The sequence below is a fragment of the Lampetra planeri genome, chromosome 18 (assembly GCF_965212315.1).
Source record: "Lampetra planeri chromosome 18, kcLamPlan1.2.h2, whole genome shotgun sequence".
NCBI classification, from domain to species: domain Eukaryota; kingdom Metazoa; phylum Chordata; class Hyperoartia; order Petromyzontiformes; family Petromyzontidae; genus Lampetra; species Lampetra planeri.
This window is the reverse complement of record NC_136124.1, coordinates 1181253-1205346: the sequence shown is the minus strand read 5'-3', so window position 1 is coordinate 1205346 and position 24094 is coordinate 1181253. Positions and strand designations below refer to the sequence as shown.

General features: G+C 48.2%; 1 protein-coding gene across 1 annotated transcript; it reads left to right on the top strand.

Moving 5' to 3' along the window:
* Window positions 1–17131: 17131 nt before the first annotated feature.
* On the top strand, window positions 17132–22729 carry LOC144723455 (bone morphogenetic protein 2-like). Its single transcript, XM_078602225.1, has 3 exons — window positions 17132–17249; window positions 18542–18936; window positions 20613–22729. The coding sequence occupies exons 2-3, from the start codon at window positions 18552–18554 to the stop codon at window positions 21509–21511; spliced, it is 1284 nt and encodes a 427-aa protein (XP_078458351.1). The 5' UTR covers window positions 17132–17249; window positions 18542–18551; the 3' UTR covers window positions 21512–22729.
* Window positions 22730–24094: the final 1365 nt, after the last annotated feature.

Below are 24094 nucleotides of genomic sequence, written 5' to 3'. Positions count from 1 at the left end.
CTGGTAATTGGATAAACTACAATGCCCTGGGTTTCCTGCCGTAGCCTCTGCTGCCCCCACTGTCGGGGCAGCCGGGCAGAGGGAGACGGGGAAGAGGGGTCAGTGGGTCTTCCAGCAGCTGGCAAACAGCTTCCCCTCCCAGCCAGGCCTCCCAAAGAACCCCAACAGCTTTGGCCCCCCAGTAAAAGAAAAAATCACACTTATTAGCCAGCGCCTGTGGTGTGTGGGGTTTTTTTCCTTCTTCCTTTCAGAGGACCCTCTGACTGCCCAAACGCCTCCACTGGCCTGCCGCCCCCTCAAGGTAGGAATAAAAAAAAGGAAGCATGCCTTCAGGTGGTTGAGGTTTTTTTTGTTGTTGCCCGGAGTGTAAGTCAGCCGCAGGGTTCAATCGCGAGCGGCCACGTGTGAAACCCAAGTGTTCCCCGGAGCCTTCTAAAGCAGGGTAATTTACGCTTAGCCCAGGCATGCCTTCAGCAAGGGGCCCCACCGTTTTTCATGCAATGTCTATTCTCAACGTCAGTCAAAGCTTTCCTGCTTGGGAGGGAGATAAATTGCCAAAATGTGTTCTTTTTCTTCTCCTACCCCTCTCTTCTCCTCCCCCCCCCTTCTGTCTCTCTCTCTCTCTCTCGTGTGTGCCTGTGAATTGTCATCCCTCCTATTACAGCGAGAACTATAAGGAACCTCTGTAATACATGTGATATTTATTCCGAAATAATTCCTCAAACTATGCCGTAGATTGTTTGAGGCCTCAAAGCTAGCTGCTATCATTCCTGCAGATTGACTTGCACCAGGAACGCTGACGTGGTGTGATGGTCTGCACAGCGGGCCGGCAAACCAGAGGTCACCGCTTCGGTTCGATCTCCCAGCGAGGGAGTTGAAACAATGGTGCAAGTTTCTTAGATCGCCCTTTCCTCTGTCAACTCTGGTGTATAAATGAAAGTTGAAAACTAATTTCTCTAGAACTGCTTTTGTGTGTTTAGCTTGTTGTCCTTCCCCCGCGCCTCTGATTAGCACAATTGGCTGTGTACGGTGCCAAAGAAGTCCACCATACATACGGACAGGTAACGTATCATGGGGTAAAGCTTGGCTACCTCCCACCTCTTCTAAGGTGTCTAACTAGCGTGGAAGAGTAGGCCAAAATAATCACAGGGTTGCTCTTTTATCCCATATTGAATCTGTGAAAGCCAAAATAATTTTGCATCAGCCAATCTACATTTGAAATCTGATTCGCTGTCTTGGAAACATTCCTCCTAAAGTGTGTTTAATGTATGGTATTAAATGTGTAGTACATACTCAAAATATTACACGTGTAAATAGTTAAAAAATAATTTCTTCATGTTTTCTTTAATGTTTTTTTTTACCATGATTAAGAAAATATAACCCAAATGTTGTGCATTATCGTATAATCTTATATAACATGCACATTTAGCAATTGTATCAAATACTTAGGAGTGCCAACCATAATCTGAGGCCACATGTGGCATTAAAGTGTTTTAAAATGGGTGAAAATGAGCCCGAGTTGCATTCTTGTACATTTCTTACCTCCCCGACATTTGCCCATCCATGAAGAGTTATTGCAAATGCCAGAACTGCTCTGTGTTGATTTTTTTCAATCCTCTTTAAGGCTTTCTTACTCTGGACACATGCTGGTATTCTGTTTTATCTCTTAATGAGTTGATCCGCACTGTTAATACAGGGCACACAAACTAACCACAGATGCGCTAATCGAACGTGGTGGCTCTGACCGGGGAGCTAAGGGGTCAAACCACTGAGTCGCACACCACAGATTCTGCTTTTGAATCCGGGCAGCCGCAGACAATTACGCTGGGTTTTCAATTACCTGTACAGTGAGTTGATTGCCTTAGCCTGATCACCAATGAATGGCTTCACACACACAATAAACCCCCATCATACTAAATTTTGCTTTTTTTCTAGTTGTGAGACTAAAAGACATTGATTTGATTGACAATCTAATGAACATGATGCACTGTTAGCTGCAGAGTAGCAAATTGAAATGTCTTTATCTCATGACATGATGCTGAGCGCACAATTTGAATACAATTTGGGGAAAAAGGCAAAACAACACTAAATTAAAAACATCAAAGTGTAGTTGTGCAGCGTGGCATAAATGTTTCGGCCAGCGATAGAAGGGCAGCAGGGCATGAATGTCGAACTTCTTTCGCGCCGTACATAACCAACCGGGCTCATCGGCGGTGCAATTAGCGCGGCTCGTGCAGTGGCAACATTCGTGTCTCACAACCAAGAAATGTCCGAGTTCAACCCCTCACGCAAGCACCATTGGTGTGTGTTCTCTCCCTGTTCTGTATGCGATTCCTGCAGATTCTCTGGGTTTCTACCATGGCTAAAAAAGGACAATGTAACTGGTATTGGCCAAACATTCCAATGGCGAAGAATAACCTGCACACTACTGAATGAAGATGACACACAGCAACATTGCACCCCGACGGCAAAATCTTGGCAGGACCCTCCTGAAAATGCCGTGGCACTCTGAGGCTTTCTTTGGTAAACAAATGTCACAATAATAATAATACAAATACACTTGCCAAAGGCAAGCATCAGTCTCTTTTTGTGTTTCGTTTGTTGTCCTTCCCCCGCACCCCCCATGAGCTCTGGTCGGCTACATACGGTGAAGAAACAACCCTCTTCTCAAACTACTGCTGGATGAAGGCCTCCCTATGCTGTCAGTCGTGGTGGTCATTTGCACATACTTCACCACGCTGGCCAGCGCTGGTTGGTGGGGGGAAGGTCCAGGACCAGCTCCCTTATCAGTGTCCTCTGACGTGAACCGTAGCTGGGAGTCGAACTCAGGCGCGCTGTGGCTCCAGTCGTGTAACACCCAACACAACCAACCCGTCTTGGAGGCTGTGTGCACGCGAGTGTGGCTTGAAAATGTTGCATTATTGGGGGGGGGGGGCGGGGTGTCAAGATTCGATTAATGTTCTCATTAACACTGTCTCGTTTTTATTGCTTCTCTTTTTTCGTGTTTCCTTCCTACAGCTTTGTTCACTCCACTTCCCTATATCCTCAATGCATCATTGGCATATCATGTGCATTTGAAAAAAAAGGAAAAAATGTCATGAAAACGCAGAGGTCATGAACGTAGCGTGTATCATGAGCGCAAATATCAATGATAATCGATGCATCGTTACACGCCTGCTACCTCGTCTGGATCACCGCATGCTGCCTTCAAGGTCCCTTCAGCCCCCACGTCCACAGAGCTCATTCTCACAGAGTCTCCGACTCTCAACGCGGAAGGGAGGCAGCCGAGCTGTGAAGATCCACACTCATTGCCTCCTTCTTGTCGGGTTGTGAATTGACTGCACTGCAACTTGAGACCACACGTAGCCAGGAGGGCGGCTCTCGAATGGGATTTTTTTTTAGACTTCTTAAGCGGATTTGCGGGTCTTGCAATAACAGTCGCGTCCGCTGACAGCGCCGACGTATTCATAGCTTCGGAGATTACTGAATGATAGAAAGAAAAAAGGCAGAGGCGAGCCGACAGGACTGCACGACCAGACCAAGGAACGCGTGCGTGCGACTAAATAATGAAATAACACGACGACGCCAATGAATGCGCAACTGCGCGCGACTTACTCTGTGTGCACGATGCCGAGAATCACTGTCAAGGGAAAGCTTCCTGAGAGCCGTGCGTGAAAGTGAGGGTGGGGTGGGGAGGGCAATAATAATTTTAATTGTCAACTTGCCTCATTACGAATATATTTATTTACACGAGTAAATAAGCTCTTAAGTACTTGCATCTTGTTTACAGGATAACCTCTTGTTAGGGAATAGCGGGGGGGGGGGGAGTGAGAACTCAATTTGGCTATCACAGCAGTGACCCATTGTGAGGGGCCGTATGAGCGCTGCTGTGGAGCACGCGAAGCAACCGAAACAAATAAACCAGCCGAGCTCAGCAGGTCTCAGCCTGTCTGTACATAACTTGAGCCTATTTAGCACCCTTCGCGTCCTACCGCGCTAATTGGCGGTGCCTGGCTGGATAGTGATCGGGTGGGTGACAACCATGCTTAAAAATAGGTGAAGTAGGGTCTTTGGGCAGCAGAGGGCAGGGCAGCAAAATACTACACAGTTCTGGAGACCGTGGTCCAGATGTCTTGTAACCCCCATTTACGTCTGTGACATTTTAATATGTTTTACAATTTAGGTTGATTTAAAACAGAAATAAATATGCAAAGGGACATTTTTTGTAGGTGTCAATGAATTGGACCACCTTGTACTCTCCCTCTAACCTTCGATGACAAGTGCGGTGAAGTATGGTCAAATAACCTTCAACAAGCATGCAAGACGTCGGGAGATCCTCACTCAGCAGCGGTTGACGAAACGGGCTTTACAGAGGCATGCACACGTTTTATTTAAAAGCCCGACTGCTGATGAAACCACAGACGGTCGAAACGAGTTCAGAGATTGGATGTTTAAACAAACGTCGCTGCTGTGAACATCAGGCGAAGAGGCCGACAGGCCGATATACTGAAAGATGAGAGATACGGAACGTAGGTCGATTTATTTACGCTGATGTACACTTTTGCCATGATCTTTTGCTTTCCCTGCGATTCATGAAAAATACTTTCACATTTATCCGACGCCACCACGGGAATGTCAACTCGAGCACCAACTTGCTCAGGGGCTGGCAGAGTTGAGCCACCAGCGCAACTCTCGTTCGGAAAGGAAATCATCTCAACTTTGAATTCTGGATTATTCTTATGTCACTCTACAAGTTCCCCCCTCCCCCCAATCCCCGCGCCGCCTCCCCCGATCCTTCCCACCACTTCGAGTCCTGTTTTGCCTCTTCAGTTTTGTCACCCAACAATCCACACGCGTGCTCAATTTATTACAGAGATACAACTCACGTACAGGTATCTGCGTGAAGAAGAGATCTGGTAGCAATTTGAATATAAAATGACGCACTCCATCTTTGCCCGTAATTCATGAGAAAATATCTGGATGAGTCTGACCTTACCGTGAAAATGAGAAAATCTGCTTTAGTTAGTAATTCGAACTTATACTTATGCGTTGTATAAATCAAGGCAACTACATGCTGTGAACATTAACGCATTTAGATTTTCATTGTACGTTAATATCCATCAAGAGTTGAAGCCACCACTACTTTAGCATTCGATGTCGGGCTGTATAAACTATCCGAGTCTATTTTCGGGCCGTACCGTGTGTTGTTCGCCATGATGTCCGACGTTTCACTCCACGTGCTGGGAAGCTTCTCCGGGAACTCCGTTTCAATTCACACCCAGTCCCGAAAACAACATCAGAGAGATAGCTGAAACAACTGTTGCCCTAACTTCCCTCCGGACAGATGGTGTACTCTGCACATCACCGAGACAAACACCCCAGTCCTTGCCATGATGTAAACTGTAACTATTCCCATAAAGTTGATGGGATGCTTTTTTGTAGAGCCGCGACACGCGCACATGTTCTCCTGGAAACGCCGTCGTTTGTTATTCTGTTGGTACAACGGAGAACCGCATTTGTTAGTGCATGAGCATTCCATCTTGCCAGCAGGCACAAACACCTGCGCGAGCTAATCCTGCCCGTGCTGTTTGTTCTCATCACGTTTTGGGGGTGCACGTACATTGCGGCTTAATTTTTGGAATTCCTTCGGCGTGACTCACATCCTCACACGGCTTGTTCTCGACACTTGGGGGCCTGGCCCCAAAACGAGTGGGGAAATGCAAAAAAATCCGAGGGCTCTTTTTTTGCGTGCTTCTCCCTCGAAGCCGTTGGACATTTTTATTGTGCCCGCTAAATAAATCAAGCTTACACTGCTGCTGAACAAAACAAGGCTGCCCCCTCGTCATACTCCTACGGACTCTAAACCTGATTGAAGTCTCGCCGACTTTGACGCTTTGCGCCGCTGCGCCCCCTCTTTAGATAAGCATTCGGGGTTTCGCTCCTAAACGATTTTGAGCGCGGGTCGATCTAGGATTTATGTGTGTGTGTGTTTTTATGATTGTGGTGAGCGGTGGTGTAAGCGAGCTGCGTTCCGAACCCAACTGCCCGAGTACGATTCCCCGCCGTGCTTAACATTCATTGCAATGCTGTACTTTGTTTGGTAGTGAGCCTCCCCTAGGTCAACTCGGCCTTAAATGAGTACCAGGTACAGTGTTGCAATACCGCGAGCACTCGGGAGAGAGAAGGTGGGCCGTGCGTGGTTCTGTCCACAGCACCCCTCCGTGTCGGCCTTCATAGGTGCTCACTGACAGCACTTGCCCACGCAGCCTGTGTAGGCAACATTGGTAGGGGGGGGGATTCGTCTTTGTTACGTTTGTTCATATATTCTTTAGTAAAGGCAGTGCTCAAAATGTGTAACGTATCTTTAATGTTAACCAGGTGAGAGAGAGAGCCAGTTGAGACCAGACGTTTATTTCTCGAGGGAAAACTGGGTCACCGACGAATACAGTACACAAAGTACTGTAATAAACGTTTCAAACATCCAGCGTCATAAACGTGATATGAACATTCTTAAACAATGGCCATTAAACAATTAACAATAAACAATAACTCAGTAAAAATACAATGAATAAATGTTACCGGTAACATAATTCAAGAAAAGTATGTTTATAAATGCATTTCCTCTGCTTTGCCTTGTTGTTTATTACAGTAATCAAACGAACTAAGTATGGGTCCTTCAGAATTGTCTTTTACCCCTTGTGGCTATCGATTAAAGTTTATCTCTTCACCCCCATGGTCACAAAAGTATGGACTCTAATAAATATCCCACAGTCTATTATCGTGCTCTGAAAGGTTTACACATGGGCAGTGCCACGAATTAGGCGACCTCACGACGGTCAACATTTGAAAAATCATCCTAATAATACACGCAGGGGTGTAATTTGGAACGTAATGGTTTCATTGGAAGTGAATTATAGTTGTAGAATGTGTGGCTCCTTTACGAAATGAGTCAGCGGTTCGACGCGCATGCGAGGCTGCGCACAACGTCAAACATCCCCGTGGCGATGGAAAGGTCAGTTTGGCTGCGTGTGAGCACGTCTTTCTTTTCATCGAGAAATGTGGACCACATTGTGTCTACGTGTTGAAAAATGAGAATAGATTTTACCCTTGCTGGCAACGAAACAGGTGTTAAGATGTTCAAACACCAAAAGGAAGCAAGTGTGCGTGCTCACCGCGTGCTTGTGGTGCACATGCAAACAAACGTGCTCTGGTTACGTCCATTGTCTCTGAAACTGATTGGGATCGTCTTTGAATATCTTAACACCTGTTTCATTGCCAGAAAGGGTATAAACTATTATTATTTTTCATACTTTAATACTCGCAACAAAAGTCCCGTGACATGTATTGTGTTTATCTGAACTCCGGGCCGAACTGCTCGACACGCCATGTCCAAGTTAAAAAGCCTCTTCATGATTAACCTCATGATTTACCCGAATATTTAGACTGTCTGAAATGTACGTGGGGAAATCGTGGAGCTACCCAAATGCTTTAAGCCGTATCGGGTTATATTGCCCGGATTAGTGAGTAAGTAGCAATGGCTTGGATGGGGATAGATCAATACTTTAAAATATATGGATATACATTTAATAAATTGATAGATTAGAGGTGGTCAAGTGGATCAGAGGTGGGAATGCTGAGCCAGCACCACTAAGATCATTGGGTATCAATCTGGACAGCCACCCATGATTCAACAGTGACCTCAAGTGCAGAGAGTTCATGGCTTTACTCTGGTCAGCAATGAGCACACGCAACAATCATATTACTTTGGTTTATTACCAAATCTGAAAATTAAATTCATTGGTCTCACTCTGCTATGAGATTGACAAACGTCAATCTCATAGCAGAGTGTGTGGAAAATTGTTCGGCCAGTATAGGCTAAAATTAAGGCGAATTTAAGTGTTTTTCTGAAGAAGTTCCGTTAAAATCTCCTGTGTAGCCATTCTCGGACACACGGGGGTCCCACTGCTCTGAGAGATGAATGATTTTATAATTTGTTTCATAACATGACAATGGTGGGGCGCCGGGAATAACATTTGGAAAAAGACACGTGTGAGTACATTTCACGAAGCACTCGTAAACAGGCGCTCATCTTGAAGCACAGCGATTCGACAGGGCTGTCCCAGTGAAAACTGTGTCAGCAACGAGAGGACCTTAAGCTCGCTATTCCCTCCGAGTGTTAGAATTGAGAAAGTGCAGTGACCAAAACGACAGATATTCACAAATGATGAATCCCATGCTACCCGCAGAAGTAAAAGGGCACTCCCCATGCTGGCTGCGCGTTGGTGTTTAATGGCTGGTGTCCGTCGCGTTACTTGGTGGATACGCCACGTAAGGGTGGAGCAGTGGCAACAGTGGTTACAATCACTGCGCCATGAACCCAGCGTTATTAACTTTGATTCCCGGCCACGGCTAACATTAGGAGTGAATGCTTTCTCAACTGTTCCTAATCAGCGTGGAGAAGTGTGGTCAAACAATCCTCAAAACTGACATGGCATGGGAAGGCCTTCCTTCATCCAGCAGTGGATTGATAAATGGCTGAAAATCAGAGACATAATTTATCATAATGTCTGAGACATCGCCCGTGCCGTATATACAATTTAAACACAAAAATGTCAGAGTAATTGTGCAAACTTACAAAAATAGGGTGACTGTATATATCTGTGCCCTCCACGGCTCTGCCACCACAACGAAAAATCCAGAATTGCAAAAAAAATGTGTTGCCAGGTTAAATTCTACAATTAAGCAATATGTAAATAATGGTTTTGTTATTTAAAAAATAAAACAGTGGACCGGAAGCTTTAAAAGTGCATTTTTGTTCAAGAAAATCTCAAGCACTCCTCTATCTGCTGTTTTCAATCTTTAAGCATTTAACCTCTCGTGTCACTTAACATAAACAACACGCACACAACCCACAATTTGCTCAACATGAAAGCGGTTAGATGGAATAACTAGAATATTAGCGTTCACATGTCGTTCCGTTCAAACAACGTATAATTCTTTTACATTGTCCAGCTGTACCCCTAAAAAGTGGTTTTCCTAAAAAAAAGAGTAAACCCAGGGTGAGTCATAAGTCTGGAACCGTGGGACCTTTCACTTCTGAAACTTCGTTCACAAAAAAATGCCCAACATGTTCGCCGGACTAGAAATAACCTTTGCTTCACAAACTCTGGGCCCTGTTCTTAATGCATTGCCAATCCCTTTTCAGAAAACGAAGCTTTTACAATTACGCGATCTAATCCAAAAACATCTATCATGGGAAACGAAGCTCGTCAGTCAGCGTCACCCTCACTGAGTTTGTGGCACCATCTTTAATGTTGCATGGGCGTCATTGTCAGTGATGCAATATTCGAATATTGCTGCGTTGGATAACCCACGCTTAGGTGACTTCCTTCTGCTGGACTTAGTGGGTAATAGTAAAAGGTAATGGTGCAGCACTGAAATTGTTTGCTCACGCCACTGCTGGCAGAAGGGGCCGGCACTAGAGGAAGCTCTAGAAAGCCCCTCTAGTGGGTGCTTGGCCTACTCTTCCACACGGGCCAGACGTCTTGGAAGAAGTGGGCGTACCAACGCTTTAATCCAGCAGACACGAGCTGCCCACCGACTTCCTGTGATGTTACCCATTTATTCTGCTGAGCGGACAGAAGCAGAGTGGGGGGGGGGGGTTAAGAAACGTGCACCATCGTTTAAACTTCCACACCGTGAGGAAGAGGTGGTGACCTCTAGATCCGCGGGTCAAGTTTGATCATTATCATTACAGCACAGCAGCATCCCGGCTTCAGTGAGTACATTAGCCAACTTGCAATTGCGGTTTCATCATTTGTTTCAAGCATTGGTTCTACTCTTCATGTTCTGTCGACAATGCTACTTGTTCATCCTGCAAGCTTAAGCACCGCGACGAAAGGGTCACGGTCACGGCGATTTGTGTTAAATATCTTAGCTTCTTCCCTGGGCACTTCTTTTGCCATGAAGAAGAATCTCTCTCCGATGTGATTCCATGTCCTACCGACCGCGTGTTGTTCGGCATGATTGCCAACGTTTCACTCCACATTCAGGAACTGAAAAAGCTCACAGGACGTGGACTGAAACGTCGCGACGAACAACGCGCAGTAGGTGCGACGTGAAAACACACGGGAGCGCGAATGCAGCACCACTGTGGAAACCTACGTAGTCGTAATAATACTCATCACAATACTCCCTACCTGCTCTTCTTTAGTTGGTGGCAGCTTGTGAACTCACCTGACGTACAATACAAAGAGTCACAGGATGGTGCCAGACTCGTGGCACGTGGTGCAGCAACGGACGCAACATCGCATTGGCTTGCGCGCATGGTGGCGGCGTTCCATCCTCGGGGCACACCAAATTGCATCATGCTGTTTCGCAGTTTAAACGATTTGCTCTTTGGAGGAAATTACTGCCGACAGAATTCCAATCAGACTGCCGTGTTAATTGGATATCTAGGGCAAGTGCACCAGATGTTACGGTTTTGAGTTTTGACATCTTGGCTCGAGCCTTCACCGTGGCACTTGGGACGGCCCGCCGCCTTCCTCCGGCAATCCATCAGGAGCGGCGGCGCGAGTTACTTACTTTTATATCCACTTGCCGGGCTTAGTCACTGATTCATTAACACATCACTTTGTGTCCGAGCGTTTATTGCTGCGTTGTAACGGTGTGTCGCCAACGTATGTTGTGTCCAAGCGAGGATGGCATTGACGTAATCTCTCTTCCCCCCAACAACGCATCATCAACACCATGGCGATCCATGGGCAGATAGCCCGGTGGCGATCACTGCTCACTTCGGCCTTTGTTTCCACTCATTCACAACTGCACTTTTTATATTCCTTAAAAATAGTGATTATCGCATGTCAAACTCAAGCATTTTAAATTAGCAGAGCTGGAATGGGCCAAATGACGTGCAATCTAAATTTAACTTTCAACTTTAAACAAATAAATGTGATGATGATGCTGCCGCTGCTGCTGCGTTACCAGTGGTGTACAAGCACAAATAACGAAGTAACAAAATAACAAAATAGATCTCAACATGTTCGTCAACACCTCTTTGCCCTACCTATGGGCCGTGACAAAAGGGGCCATTGTCCGAAACGTCACCGATTATATTTTATGGGGGGTTGTTTTCCCCTCTTCACAAGGCCGTCTTTATTGACGATTTAGTTACATCATGGGACCTCCTTTGCCAGTACCAAAATATACTAATAGGGGTTTTCCCCTTTTTTCTGGCAACAAAACTGACACCTTTTGCAAGGAATCATGTTTACATTAACCACAATACTTGCAGTCAAATGCAAACAAAAAACAATACTCTGATAATTAATGCATTGTCCTTGAAACGGATTGGTCCACACCAGAGACAGCTTTCTTTAGAGTCTAGTCTCATATGGTGTTCGACCAGATGACGCCAAAAGGCGCACAGTTCAAGACAACGCACTACCAGAGTAATGAGAGCTCGGGGTGAGCAGCCACATCATGGGACCTCCTTTGCCAGTACGTCGTCTTTGAAGTATTGTGGTTAATGTAGTAAGCATGATTCCTTGCAAAAGGTGTCAGTTTTGTTGCCAGAAAAAAGGGGAAAACCCCTATTAGTAGATTGCGTTACATTCGACGTTGCGGCTGTTTCGTGCAGTGACCGGCGAGTGGCGCGTTGAAGCCACCGAGTCGCTGCCCTTGGCAGGCGGCTCCCTGGCAGGAAGCGAGCCGCGCTCCCGACTCGCCCCGGGGGATCTCTGCAGTGGCAGCTCACAGCTCTGACCTGCGGGCAACGTGGCCACCTTTTATCCATTTACTCGCTATTTGTTCTTTACCCATTCATTTACTTACTTCGCTCAACAAAAAGGCAATCAGGTGAAATGTCAAATCCTTTTTTTTTCTTTTTCATAACAGGATTCTGTTTTACGTTTTTACCTGAAATCAGTTCCTCACATGCTGTTGATTGCGTAGTCATTGGAAACACTTCGGAAATGCGTTAATTAGAGTGACGAACTCAAATTGTTCAACATGAATGTTATCTCCTCACACGGGTTTCCCCAAAGGTTGGGTGTTTCCCTACATGAAATATATTCAATACGTACAAAAAATACATGACGATGCAGTTCCTTCACGAGCATGTATAAATAAACACAGTGAAGCTTTCTTGTATACAAGATAACATAATTGATAATAACAATATACAGATGTTATATCTGTATATCATCTACATTGCTGGTGGCTGATCGACCATGAATATGATGCACGTGTAGTTCATTGGGGTTGATCGACCATACTTCACATCGCCGGTCACGAGGGGCTGGTGAAGGGGAGTCCAGGACTCGTTTCTATCTACATCTCTCTCCACTGCTATCAGCCGCGGTCTGCTATCGATCTCAGGTAGGTGGGAGCATAGCGTAGCGCGCTAACCACTGTGCCACCACTCCATCCCGGGCAAAGGATGACTGTCTAATTATTGTTGTTAATTGAACTCAGAGGTTATAATCAAGCAGTGGATCGATCGTGACCATAGATGACCAATAATAATGATACATACTTAAAAGGAATGTTTTTTTTAAATCACCAAACTCATACTTCATTCCACAGCAATATAGTATAATGTCGCATATCCGACTGAGCAGTTATATGAGAAGTTCTGCTACGTAAACATCTATAGAGAATAACACCATCAACAGAAACACGACAATGGATGTGGGCGGTTTATTGATCGGGGCAGAAACGCGACGGTCAGATGTACAGCGTTATACAACGTTGCACGACGTTTTCCTGTGAAATATTCTTGAATTTCACCGATCGAGTTGAAACCGGATGAAAAAATCGCCCGCAACTCCCGAGCGCGATATTCGATGCCCCTTTAATTGAACGCACAGCAGGTGGCGTGGGGCGCGCGTTCCTGCGCGCCTGTCGCCAACCCAGCCCCGTCGAATCTCGTGCCGCGCAGGACGGAGTGTTCGGACCCCAGCGTGCGGGGCCATGGGTGCAGCCCCATTCGTCTGTGTATGTATGTTCGACTTCTTTCGCACCGTACGTAGCCGACCATACTAGTCCCATGCGTGCAGACCCATGCACGCGGCACCATGCGTGCAGGCCCATGCAAGGAGTCCCTTGGATGCGGGACCATGCATAGGGCCCCATGCGTGCTGACCCATGCGTGCTGACCTATGCGTGCGGTCTCGGGCGTGCGGCACCGTGCGTGCGGGGCCATGCAGGCGGTCCCTCGGATGCGGGGCCATGCATACAAACCCATGCGTGCGGTCCCACGCTCGCAGCCCCGCGCCTGATCGCGTGTCGCCCGTTCTACCTGCTCGCCGGGGCAGCACGATCGCAAGTCGATCAGATGTCCCCGGCTGTTCTCATCGCGTCCGCCGTTTCACAAATTCCTCCCTGTTCCCCTTGACTGGCGGAGGGATCCTGTGGCCCACTCTCGTCTGTCAGTGCGGTATCTTGTTTTACAAAACGATGTGCGTTCATTATGATACATGCCACTCTGGTTTATGCAATTACGCAGCGTCTGGAATGATCTGTCTGACGATCGCTAAATGTGCGGTGTTACAGATGGCATTTCTCAATCCCTAGATGATGCTTAGATATTATGGTCCCTTGGGTGGCAAGTAATTGTAGTTTTGTTTGTTTTGAAAATATATTTTCAAAGCTCACATCGTCCACATGATAGCTATTTCTGTTTTTGAGTTTGAACATCATGCCATGACTTGAGTACACAATAACCTGTTAATGACATCAAAGGGCCTTCAAGGTTCACTAAACAGCAGATGGCATGCTTCGATAATACTTCATCGCTTGACAGCAGTAGCCGAAGCGTTTGAGCTGTCAAACCCTTGGCAACCTCCCAAGTAGTTAGAAAATAACTTCCAAGGTTGGCCATCATAATATCATCATCATCATAAATCATCCATTTCTGGACGACGACATCTCCAAGCTCCCGCCATCTCTCGTGATATAAAACGATACGCAAACTATTCTTTCACACCTCGCTATTGCTGCCTGCCAATCTCATTTTTTCTTCATCTTTTAATTGTTGCAAAGTCCACCCCTGACCTCCTAGATTCACTCTCACGGTGCACCCCTCCTCCACCTATCCCTGGCCATGTGGCTCTCGGTCTTCCCCCTGATCGCCAACCTGAGTGTCGCTCAAACTGCTGCCTCGGTAACCTATTTTTTTGTTTACCAATTACAGTTACAACACTTTCCTACAACGTTTTACTCAAAACCTCCCAAGCTTTCACGCTATCCTTCAAATAAATCATTGTATTCTCTACACACATACCACCTGTATTCACGAGCCATACGCTTCCTTTCCAGTTGTGCGTTTGTTTTTTGAGTACAACTCTCCGACCACAACACGTGTTATCTCTACACCGGTGACAATGCTGTGTTCCATTTTGTGTCATTCCCCTTGCTCACGGCAAATAGGGGGTGCAGTGGAATGGTGGTGTGGGTCACGCATTGCAGCTGTCAAGACGGAGACGCGAGTTCGATTCCTGACCACGGTTTACTCCAGCGGCGAGTCATATCAGACCCCATTTTGCTCGTTACCCCTCCCTCCACCCCCATTTCGCTATTTTGCAATGACCATCATGGTGAAGTATGGTCAAACATCCCACAATGTGTAGGGGGAGGCCTTTATCTCGCAGTCGATTGATAATTAACACACAGATCATCGATAGCAAACATCGATAGATCAGCGGTCAAAAGCCACCTGGGCTGCGCGCTGCCGTGTTTAATTTTCCGCGTATTATTATTATTTGCTCCCCGGCAGCCGGCGAGCAAAGTATTTTGAATTTATGGGCGTTTGAGAACGTCTGTATCGTTTAAATTCCGAGAGCCGGGGGGTTCTGAATCGGTGAACTTTGGACTCGCCGCGGGGGCAATGCATCACCTCCGTGCAGACCACCCTCGCCGCAGCTTGCACAACGCGAGCAGGGGGATGGCAAACAAGCAGGCGAGCGTCTTCCCTTCCCTAGCACGCCTCCCTTGCGCCTCGCCGCATCACCAGAGGACTGTATCCAATCCGTAATTGAACGCAGCCACGAGTTTTGCTTCGATGACTCTTCGCCGTGTATTTTTCCATGATGAGAATTATAAAAGTCGGGGCTGTCTTGGCCTTTTCCAAGCGCTTGGAGTGCGAGCAGTGTTTGGGCCCCAGATCTGTTGTGGACGCTTGTAATCAGCGTATAATTCACTTCCCCATTTCGCAGGAGGTACTCATCGCTCAGGCATATTGGGCGTAGGTGTTCGGCTAATCCACATTGTTCCTGTTCTAGTCTAAGGCAGTCTCCACTCCTCCTCCACCATGCACATGAGAGATGTAACGATCGATTCACACCCCCCACCTCACCGATCTCTTCTCGTCCCCCCCAGGGATTCAATGAATTGTTGCGTATCAGTCACAATTAGATTCCAGACTAGGTAGTTTTACATTCCAGTCAATGGTAGCGTCTGTAGCTGGTGAATGCTTTTTATGAACCCATTACACACAACGTATTCAAATAAATAAAAACACCGGCCCTTACATAGGAGATTCGATTACATGAGTCGTAACCTCCCAAATACAGTAGAACTCCTCTTATCCGTGACCCTATTAGCTGAGACTCCTATTATCCGTGGGAGCATTAGAGTCTGTGGAAACTCGTGTTAACCGTGGCCCTATGCTTGATATTATCCGCGATCACCCCCAGTTTATTTTTCTGCAGATAATTGGAGTGAACACGCCGGGTGACACCGCAGACAATTGGGTCGGCGCCGTTCACCCCCCACATCATTGTGGATAAGAGGAGTTCCACTGGACGCATCAATAATGGCGCTTCGTTTGGCGTGACCACGTTGCCTCTACGAACATTCACGTCTCCCGCTGCCCGTGTCGCCGTGTGGCGCTGAGCCTCCTCTGCGCTGTTTGACGCATGCTGCCGCAAGACCTGAGCAATGATCAGGCACCTTGTAATTGTCCTCACTCAGCTTAATGAGTCCCAGAGACATAGCAGTGGTCAGTGTGCTGACCGTTAATTATTTGCTTTGGGCAAACAATTTTGCCCTGAGGTTGAGAGTTACGGGATCACAGACACATACCTTGCGCTCGGCCTGCAGGCAGAGAGAGAGAGAAACCCAGACTAATAACACGCGCACAAGGTGACTTCTAGACAGCGAATGGCGCGTTTGTGGCCGGTAGGTATTTTGCGTGTTTTAGTATAAATCTTGTTTGTGTCCAGCCTGCACATAACCATTCTGTCGCATGGGTTTATCACTCCTTACGGAGAGCGTTAAAATGGGTTTACAATGAGAATCCGGGTCACATGTTTGGCGTGTCGCTTTGGGTTGTTTTCATCCTGTACCTGCGCGATGCGCGTTTGTGCTGAGCGAAGTTTGATTAAGACGAAGAGATTTATCTGAAACTAAAAGATGCTTGCTGCTATCTTTTCGCGGTGGGGGTGGGGGTGGGAAGAAACCCGCCTGCGGGGGAAGGCGCTTCGTAGCGTGGGGCTCAGGTGGGCAGAACGAGTGCCACGGTCGTATAAGACTTGGTTCGGAGGCAAATGAAGGTATGTGGAGCACACTTTAAAAAAAAATGAAATACGTGATGGAATGCATCAAGATAATCGTGTCAAAGGTCGCGGCGTTTGGGCAAAAGGGTAACAATGTCACGTGAGTTCGTTTCAGCACGAGGGCAGTGACAGAAACAAAACAGGGCGGCGTCAACATCGTTTAAGATTTCTCTCGTAAACACTTTGCCGATCGGGACGGCGATGATGCATTTCTGGGAGTTCGTTCTCCGTGGTCATATTCACCTTTTCCCTGGTGCTGAATGCCTCGGGGTGTTCCTCTCGAACCGCACGTGCGCGTGCGAATACTCCAGGACTGTGCGTGGGACCTGTTCGAGGAAGATGCCACTCGAGTCCCACCACCATCTTAGCACGCGACGCCGAATCGAGGGCGGCCGGACTCCCCGATTCAAACGGAGCCAGCCCCCCCCATCCTCCACAACCCCCACAAAACAACCCATGTCCCCATCCCCAACGTTACCCCCACACCCCTTCCTCCTCTCCAACGTCGACAACTCCTCCTACCCTCGGCGCTCTCATCCCCTACCTCCCCCGCCCTGCTATATAAACGCAGGAGACGTTCCCACCGGGCAGGTTTGCAATGGCAACCGCTGTGAGTGCTTACGGCAAAAACAGCCTCACCTAAGCTGCCGCAGAACCATGGACTATATTGGCCGACTTGCATGCGTACTATCAGTGAGTACAACCCTTGCGTTCTCATCTCTCTGTGCTCTGCTCATGCTCCCCATGTCGCCTCCCGCTGTGCCTCTGCTGATGCTGCTGCTGCTGCTTCATGCGCGTGCGTTGGGACGGCACCTCCACCGAGCCCAACTCGGCCGAGCGAGTTCCGTTCGGAAAGTGACTGAGAGCATTGTTGGAAATGACCACGGCGGTGACTCTTTAAAGAGAGCCGAGGATAATAGAACGGAGGTGGGGGCGGGGAGAAAGCTCCTTGTTTAGCTTGTCATACTATACGAACACTCGTGTGAAGTGGGTTTTGTGTAGCACGGGGTAATTATCAGAAATACACACACACACACACAGGTCGCTGTTGTGAATGTGCTTTATATAACAATGTGGGCTAGGGGGGGCCTTATAGAAGGAAGAAGGCACCTTTACATCCTGTGCCATGCAAAGTGGTCTTTAAGAGTGACTTATTCAGGCCTCAAGCTGGCATGTGTAGCGCTTATTAACAGACTCAAGTACACTTGGGTATTGTGCACATTCATTTGTTTGTGGCCGGCCGCTAATCTTGTGCTTAGCTTCGTGGTGTGTGGGGGGGGGGTCAAGATCCACGACACTGCAGAAACCCATTGAAACGTGTGCCAATTTGGAGTTTTCTGTAGCTGATGGTTGTAATGCAAATACGGGGTGGGGTGGCAGGCAGAGAGGCAAATGTAATTTAAATTAAGGATGCTTTTTTCTATTTTTCCCGCCCTTCTGTCTTCCCTCAGTTTCTAATCCCAAGGCATTGTGGTTTATCGGTCAGGTAAACAGGGATGGAAGTCTGTCATTAAAATCAGACCCCCCCCCCATTCCTGGAACCCACCCGTTGAGAGAAAACGGGAGTCGAACTCTGTTGGGTTGTGGTGGTCGTAGTGGACGGGTGGATGGTGCCTGGCGAGTGGTGCTGGTGGTGGTAGTGGTGGTGGTAGTGGTGGTGGTGCTGGTGGTGGTGGGGCAATATTGTGAAATGGTAACTAATAATAATGTCCAACAGAGGCTGACACCCAGAGAGACGAACCACACCGCAGGTCAAAACTTTGCTCCTTTCCTCTCACAGCTCCACTTTGGAATGCCCACGCATCGTCTGAGATTTCGCTAACCTTGCGCAATTCGAGAAATGTTTCACCCCTTATCTGTTGCGCCTTCAACAATGCTTACCGTCGCTGGCCGCTTGACATTTCTGGGCCTCTGAGAACCGCCCTCAACGAGCGCGACAAACAACATACAACCGTGGCATGAATGTCCTCTCTTCTGCCCCGCAGAAAGCCCACGATGCCGCCTGGTAGGCCGCTGCTGATGCTTCTGCTCGTAGCCCTTTGCTTCCCGGCCGAGAGCGAAAGCGGCAGGAGGTCGCCGCCGCCGCCGCCTCCGGGTGCCGCGAGCGATGACGGCGACGCGCCGGCTCGAGGGCGCGCCACGCCGCCGCCGCACGGCCTCCTCACGCGGCACGTCGAGGGCCAGCTGCTCGGCATGTTCGGTCTGCAGAGGCGGCCGCGCCCGGGACCCGGCGCCGTGGTGCCCCCGTACATGCTGCAGCTGTACCGGGCCCTGCACGGGGCCCACAGCGGGGCCCCCCGCGACGTGGCACGGCCCCTGGACCGTTTGGTGGCGCGGCCCGCGAGCCAGGCGGACACGGTGCGCAGCTTCCACCACGACGGTGAGCCGCAGCTGAGAGCCACGGCGCTCGCTCTGTGTTCGGTCGGAGCGGGCGGGCGCACGGATCGAAGTGGGCTTGCCAAAGTGATTTTCGGTCTTGTAAGTGAGCAACATTGAAACGGTTGACCGTCGGTCTGGAAATGTCCCTGCTGCTTCTTCGGAAAATGTACGCAATTGCGAAGATCGTGAGTTCCAATTAACGTGGGTCACCGATACGTTTCCTGTGTTGGATTTCACATTTTAAATTAGATGTTTATACCAGTGGGAATGCACGCCTTATTACTTTCAAACCTCTCAGTGACAGAAACAATCTTGCTTTATTTTCGCATAACCAATGAAAAAGTTTCCTCTTACAATTCCTCACCTGAACCGTAGGACTTTTGAACCTACACGATGAACGAACATACACAAAAAGCGACACGCTGCGTCTTTTACACGACAGGACAGAACCTTGCACCTCAACAGTATTCATGTGAGGGCATTGGTATGAGAAAACCTGCTCTCTATCGTCTGAATAAGGGACTTTGCCGAAATAAATTACCTACGATATAGTTTTTTTCTGTGATAAGGTATGTTTGTATATATACATTATGATGCATTCATATGTATTTACACAAATATGTATACACGTCCGTCTATCTCTGTGCACGTACGTCTACATATGCAGTGCTGTTTTCCACATCTCATTTCGTCCAATTATGCATGAGATGGAATACTGCAGATTTGTAAAAGCATTGATTGTAAAAACAAAACAAAAAACGTCAAGGAAAAGAAGATATGATCGGCAAGATTTCTGTGCAGCTCATACACAGAGAGGCCAGCGAGAAAGAGACTGCACTCTACACCATGGGGCCTGATGAGAATAACATTTTCTTCACGTTTTAATTTGTAGTGTGCAATATAGTCCATACATTCTTACAATGACATTGCACTGCACCCAATAATAATATCGCGTGGCTAATTTTATTTCGTATCTTGTCTCTGATTTATCATTGTGCAGTTTATACATTTTGTATCAAGTCTGGAAAAATAAAACTACTTTAAAACGATAGTTTCCTTTCTTAAATGTTTTCAATAATTGTTTTTGGGATGTTTAATGCTCCTAGTTTCTCAAGTTGTGTTCATTTTAGTAAAAGTGTGTTCATGAGCAGATATGAGCCCATAGAGGCCAGAAGTTTATTTAGCAGTAACCTTCCTGGGCTTAAATAATTACACAACCAGATTTATATATTTTTCTAATTTTACAATCATTTGTCTCGCTCGCTTCTCGTGTATGAACGTAACAATATTTATAGGTCCTGACTGAAACATTGGCAGGAAGGCAGTTTCTGATAATATTTGACATGAAAATAGCAAATATCTGCAGAAATCATAGGAATGTGTTAATCATCTGCTAAATATCAACGGGAAATGCCCTCCAAACAAACCGGGCCCTTGATGTTGTTGTTGTTGTCAGCCTGTTTCTTCTAGTCAAACACCATGTTCTTCCATTCCTCCCTTCCCTTGCCTGTTCCTGCCCAGCGGTGGCCTCCGAGCTCTTTAAATGCACCTCGCCATGAATGAAAAGGCCCATAGATATTAACTCGTAAACGCGGCGTGACTAAATCTCCGCTGGGCGAACGCCACCGCGAGACGTTGTCAGTGACACCCTGCTCGTGCCGTGACCCCCACCGGCAGAGTCCGCGGAGCACGTGCCAGCCGACTCGGGCGACAGCACGGCACGGCGGCTGCTGTTCAACGTCAGCAGCATCCCCGACAGCGAGGTGATCACCTCGGCGGAGCTGCACGTCTACCGCGAGCGCCTGAGCGGCCCCGCGCCCGCCGGCCTCCACCGCATCAACGTGTACGAGGTGCTGCGGCCCGCGGCCGCCGACGGGACGCCCATCGCCCGCCTCCTGGACACGCGGGTGGTGCACTCGGGCCGCAGCGAGTGGGAGCGCTTTGACGTGAGCCCCGCCGCCGTGCGCTGGGCCGCCGCGAGAGCGCCCAACCACGGCCTGCTCGTTGAGGTGCATCACCTCGACGGCGGTACGCCCGAGAAGAGGCGGCACGTGCGCATCGGCAGGTCGCTGCACGCCGAGGCGGTGGCGGCGGCCGTCCGGGACGGCGCGGGCGAAGGGGGCGACGGAGGGGAGGGCTGGCCGCAGCTCAGGCCTCTGCTGGTGACGTTCGGCCACGACGGGAAAACGAGGGACGAGGGGACGCTGCTGAGGCCGCGCCCCAAGCGCAACTCGCGGCCCAACAAGGGAGGCCGCAGGGGTCGAGGGCAGTGCGCCCGCTACCCTCTGTACGTGGACTTCAGCGACGTGGGCTGGAACGACTGGATCGTCGCGCCGCCGGGATACAACGCCTTTTTCTGCCAGGGCGAGTGCCACTTCCCGCTGCCGCAGCACCTCAACTCCACGAACCACGCGATCGTGCAGACGCTCGTCAACTCGGTGAACCCGGAGGTGCCGCGCGCGTGCTGCATCCCCACGGAGCTCACGCCGATCGCGCTGCTCTACCTGGACGAGTACGAGAAGGTGGTGCTCAAGAACTACCAGGACATGGTGGTGGAGGGCTGCGGGTGCCGCTAGCGCGCGCCACGCCGACTCTGCAAGCGGCCGTCGTCGCCGGTGGTAGAACTTTCTTCTCTGTTCAAGTGCCTTTGCCCTCCGCGCTGCCGTGGGGCTTTTACGGACGGTGTGTGTGTGCGCACAATCGCCGGTTCGGGAGCGGGAAACTGGTGTCAATAGGTGCCGACCGTACCGGTTAGCTCCGGCCCGGAGCAGAGAGGGTGTGGTACGTGCCGACCTGTCCACGTGTGGTGCGCGTGCGCACGCACGAAGCGCACGCACGCTCGCACGAAGCCCGAGGTTTACGTACGGATGCGTGTACGACATCCACATACAATAAAAAATTGCACATATATAAATATGATAATATATAGACCTTAAGAGCTGTTTCATCACAAAGTGGCAGTGTTTCCCTGTCTGCGGCAGCACCGCTTACGAAAAGCACAAAAGGGTATTCTCCCATGCATATCGGTGCTTGAAAGAATCCTAAAAAGCAACTACGATACCACGAATTGTAGCTGCATGTCTCTATAAAATGTCAACAGGAAAAGCCATTCAATTGGCAATAACTTCTCATCTGTGGCCTTGTTCCAAGGTGGACTGTACTCATTTCTCATAAACAGTGTCGGATCATGGAAAGCAAATATATATATAGAATATATGTTATTGTCTGTGTCTACTGTTGAAAGCCGAAAGACAAATATGTTGATAGTGAACGTATCAGCGGATTTGTTATTAAACCTGTACAGCTAATGTAAAAAAGAGAGAGACCTGAGTTGTAAATAGCTAAATTGTTATACAATAACTTTGAATATTTATTATTGTTATAATCGATGCTTAGAAAATAGACGTTTGTATTTATAGTACATGTTTAAAGAGGAAAGGAAAAACGCGGTCTGAACACGTGATGTATGCCCGTAAGCTATGGTTTAGTCCTACTGTATTTAAGTAATCTATATATGAAAAAGGTATTCACAACTCTTCTGGACGGCGTAAATGTTTGTGTGAATAGCATGTGGAGGGGGCATCGCGGCAGGCTGACTAATGTGCCGCTTCCTTCGTGATGCCTGCTTCTTTGCCCTTAATTTATATGGTGTCAGCACCAGCAAGTGGCTTGCTGCGATTGCACGGATTGGTGCCTGGATCCAGAGTACTTACAGTGTGCGGTGTTTCCATTCTTTTGAACGTCATTTGACATTTCCAAGGACCGAGAACAATACAGTTTGATTAGAAAACAAACATCTGTTTTCGCACGTGATTGCTGGCGCTCCTTTTTTCCCAACAACATTTTGTTAATTTTATTTTACAAAACGTCACAATGCGTGTAACCTGACGGAAGAGGAATGAGGTGGTTGTGAAGGGACTGCGAGCGAGTGTGCATTTGGAAAGTGCAAGTATTGCTACTGCGTGCAGTCCTTCCAAGCTTTATACGGGATACATATATACATATGTATGCCGGGTTTTTACACACAGTGCACAGTGAGTGTGTCTTGAGAACGTAGTGCCTAAAACGCAGTTGCGCTAACATGGTCCTACAAGTGGATTAACGTAAGCGGTGACTAGAAGCATTGAACGTGAGCACCTATTAATAACCCACTTCTCAAAACATTTCGACTGCTCGTCACGTGCGCATAGGACTGTCGGCATGTGTACGCATAGTGCGACGAACTTAAATCATTCCAGTTACTCGGGGCGAGGCGCTCTTCGGTAGAAGTGAAGATGCACAATTCTGGTAGCTCGCGGCCAACGTTCGTGGGCGCGGCTCGAACGCAAACCCCTTCGTGGCATCGGAGGAAGCTCTCCAGCTGTATCACGTCGCGCCCGCACAAGCGGCGCGGTGTGGGGGGTTTTTCTTCTTCGACTTCACATCATATTAAACACAACAGTGAAAAACTCCCATCAATAAAGGGAAGCGTGGCACAAGTGTGGAGACATGATTCATGGAGCCATAATGACTTACTATTTTTTCGTTTAATTTAATGTCAAGACATGCGTTGACTCTCCCGTTATTTATTTTAAGAGACCTACACTAACTTCCCAGAGTAACATCATTTTTGCCGAGCTTGCGCAATAGCCAGGCTTTGATTTTTATTGAATGGGCTATTCTATTGCTTGCTGGCTGCCCTGTGTGCCTGTGGCTTCAAAAGCTGCTATTCCAGTCCACAGACTGGCTCCGTGCAATGACAGAGACTGTTTCAACTGCCCACTGCCAATGAGCTGTCGAACTTCCACGAGTCGTGTAGTTAATACTGGAGTGAACACATGCAGCTATTAAAGTACCAAACTGTATACGAGTAATATCAATCATTGGGAGTTTTACAGTGAGTAATACAATAATACGATGGATGCCGACATGGAGTAGTGGTGAGCACAATGAGCTTGCTATCCAGAGGTCGCCGGTACAATTCAATCTCCGGGCATGGCAGTTTAAGTAATGGTGCCAGTTTCTTACATCCACTTTCTTATTTCCCCCGGCAGTATATACATGGACATGCCACAGTTCGTCGATAAGCAGGCCGCCTGTAGTGGCGTCAAGTGTGGGGATACCCACCTCTTCGAAGGCGTCTGGCCAGCGTGGAAGAGTAGGCCAAGGTAGCCTCTAGA

Coding starts and splice junctions, on each gene's coding strand:
- LOC144723455 (XM_078602225.1), top strand. CDS start 18,552: ATGCCGCCTGGTAGGCCGCTGCTGATGCTTCTGCTCGTAGCCCTTTGC. Junction 18,937..20,612: donor GCGCAGCTTCCACCACGACG/GTGAGCCGCAGC, acceptor CCCCACCGGCAG/AGTCCGCGGAGCACGTGCCA.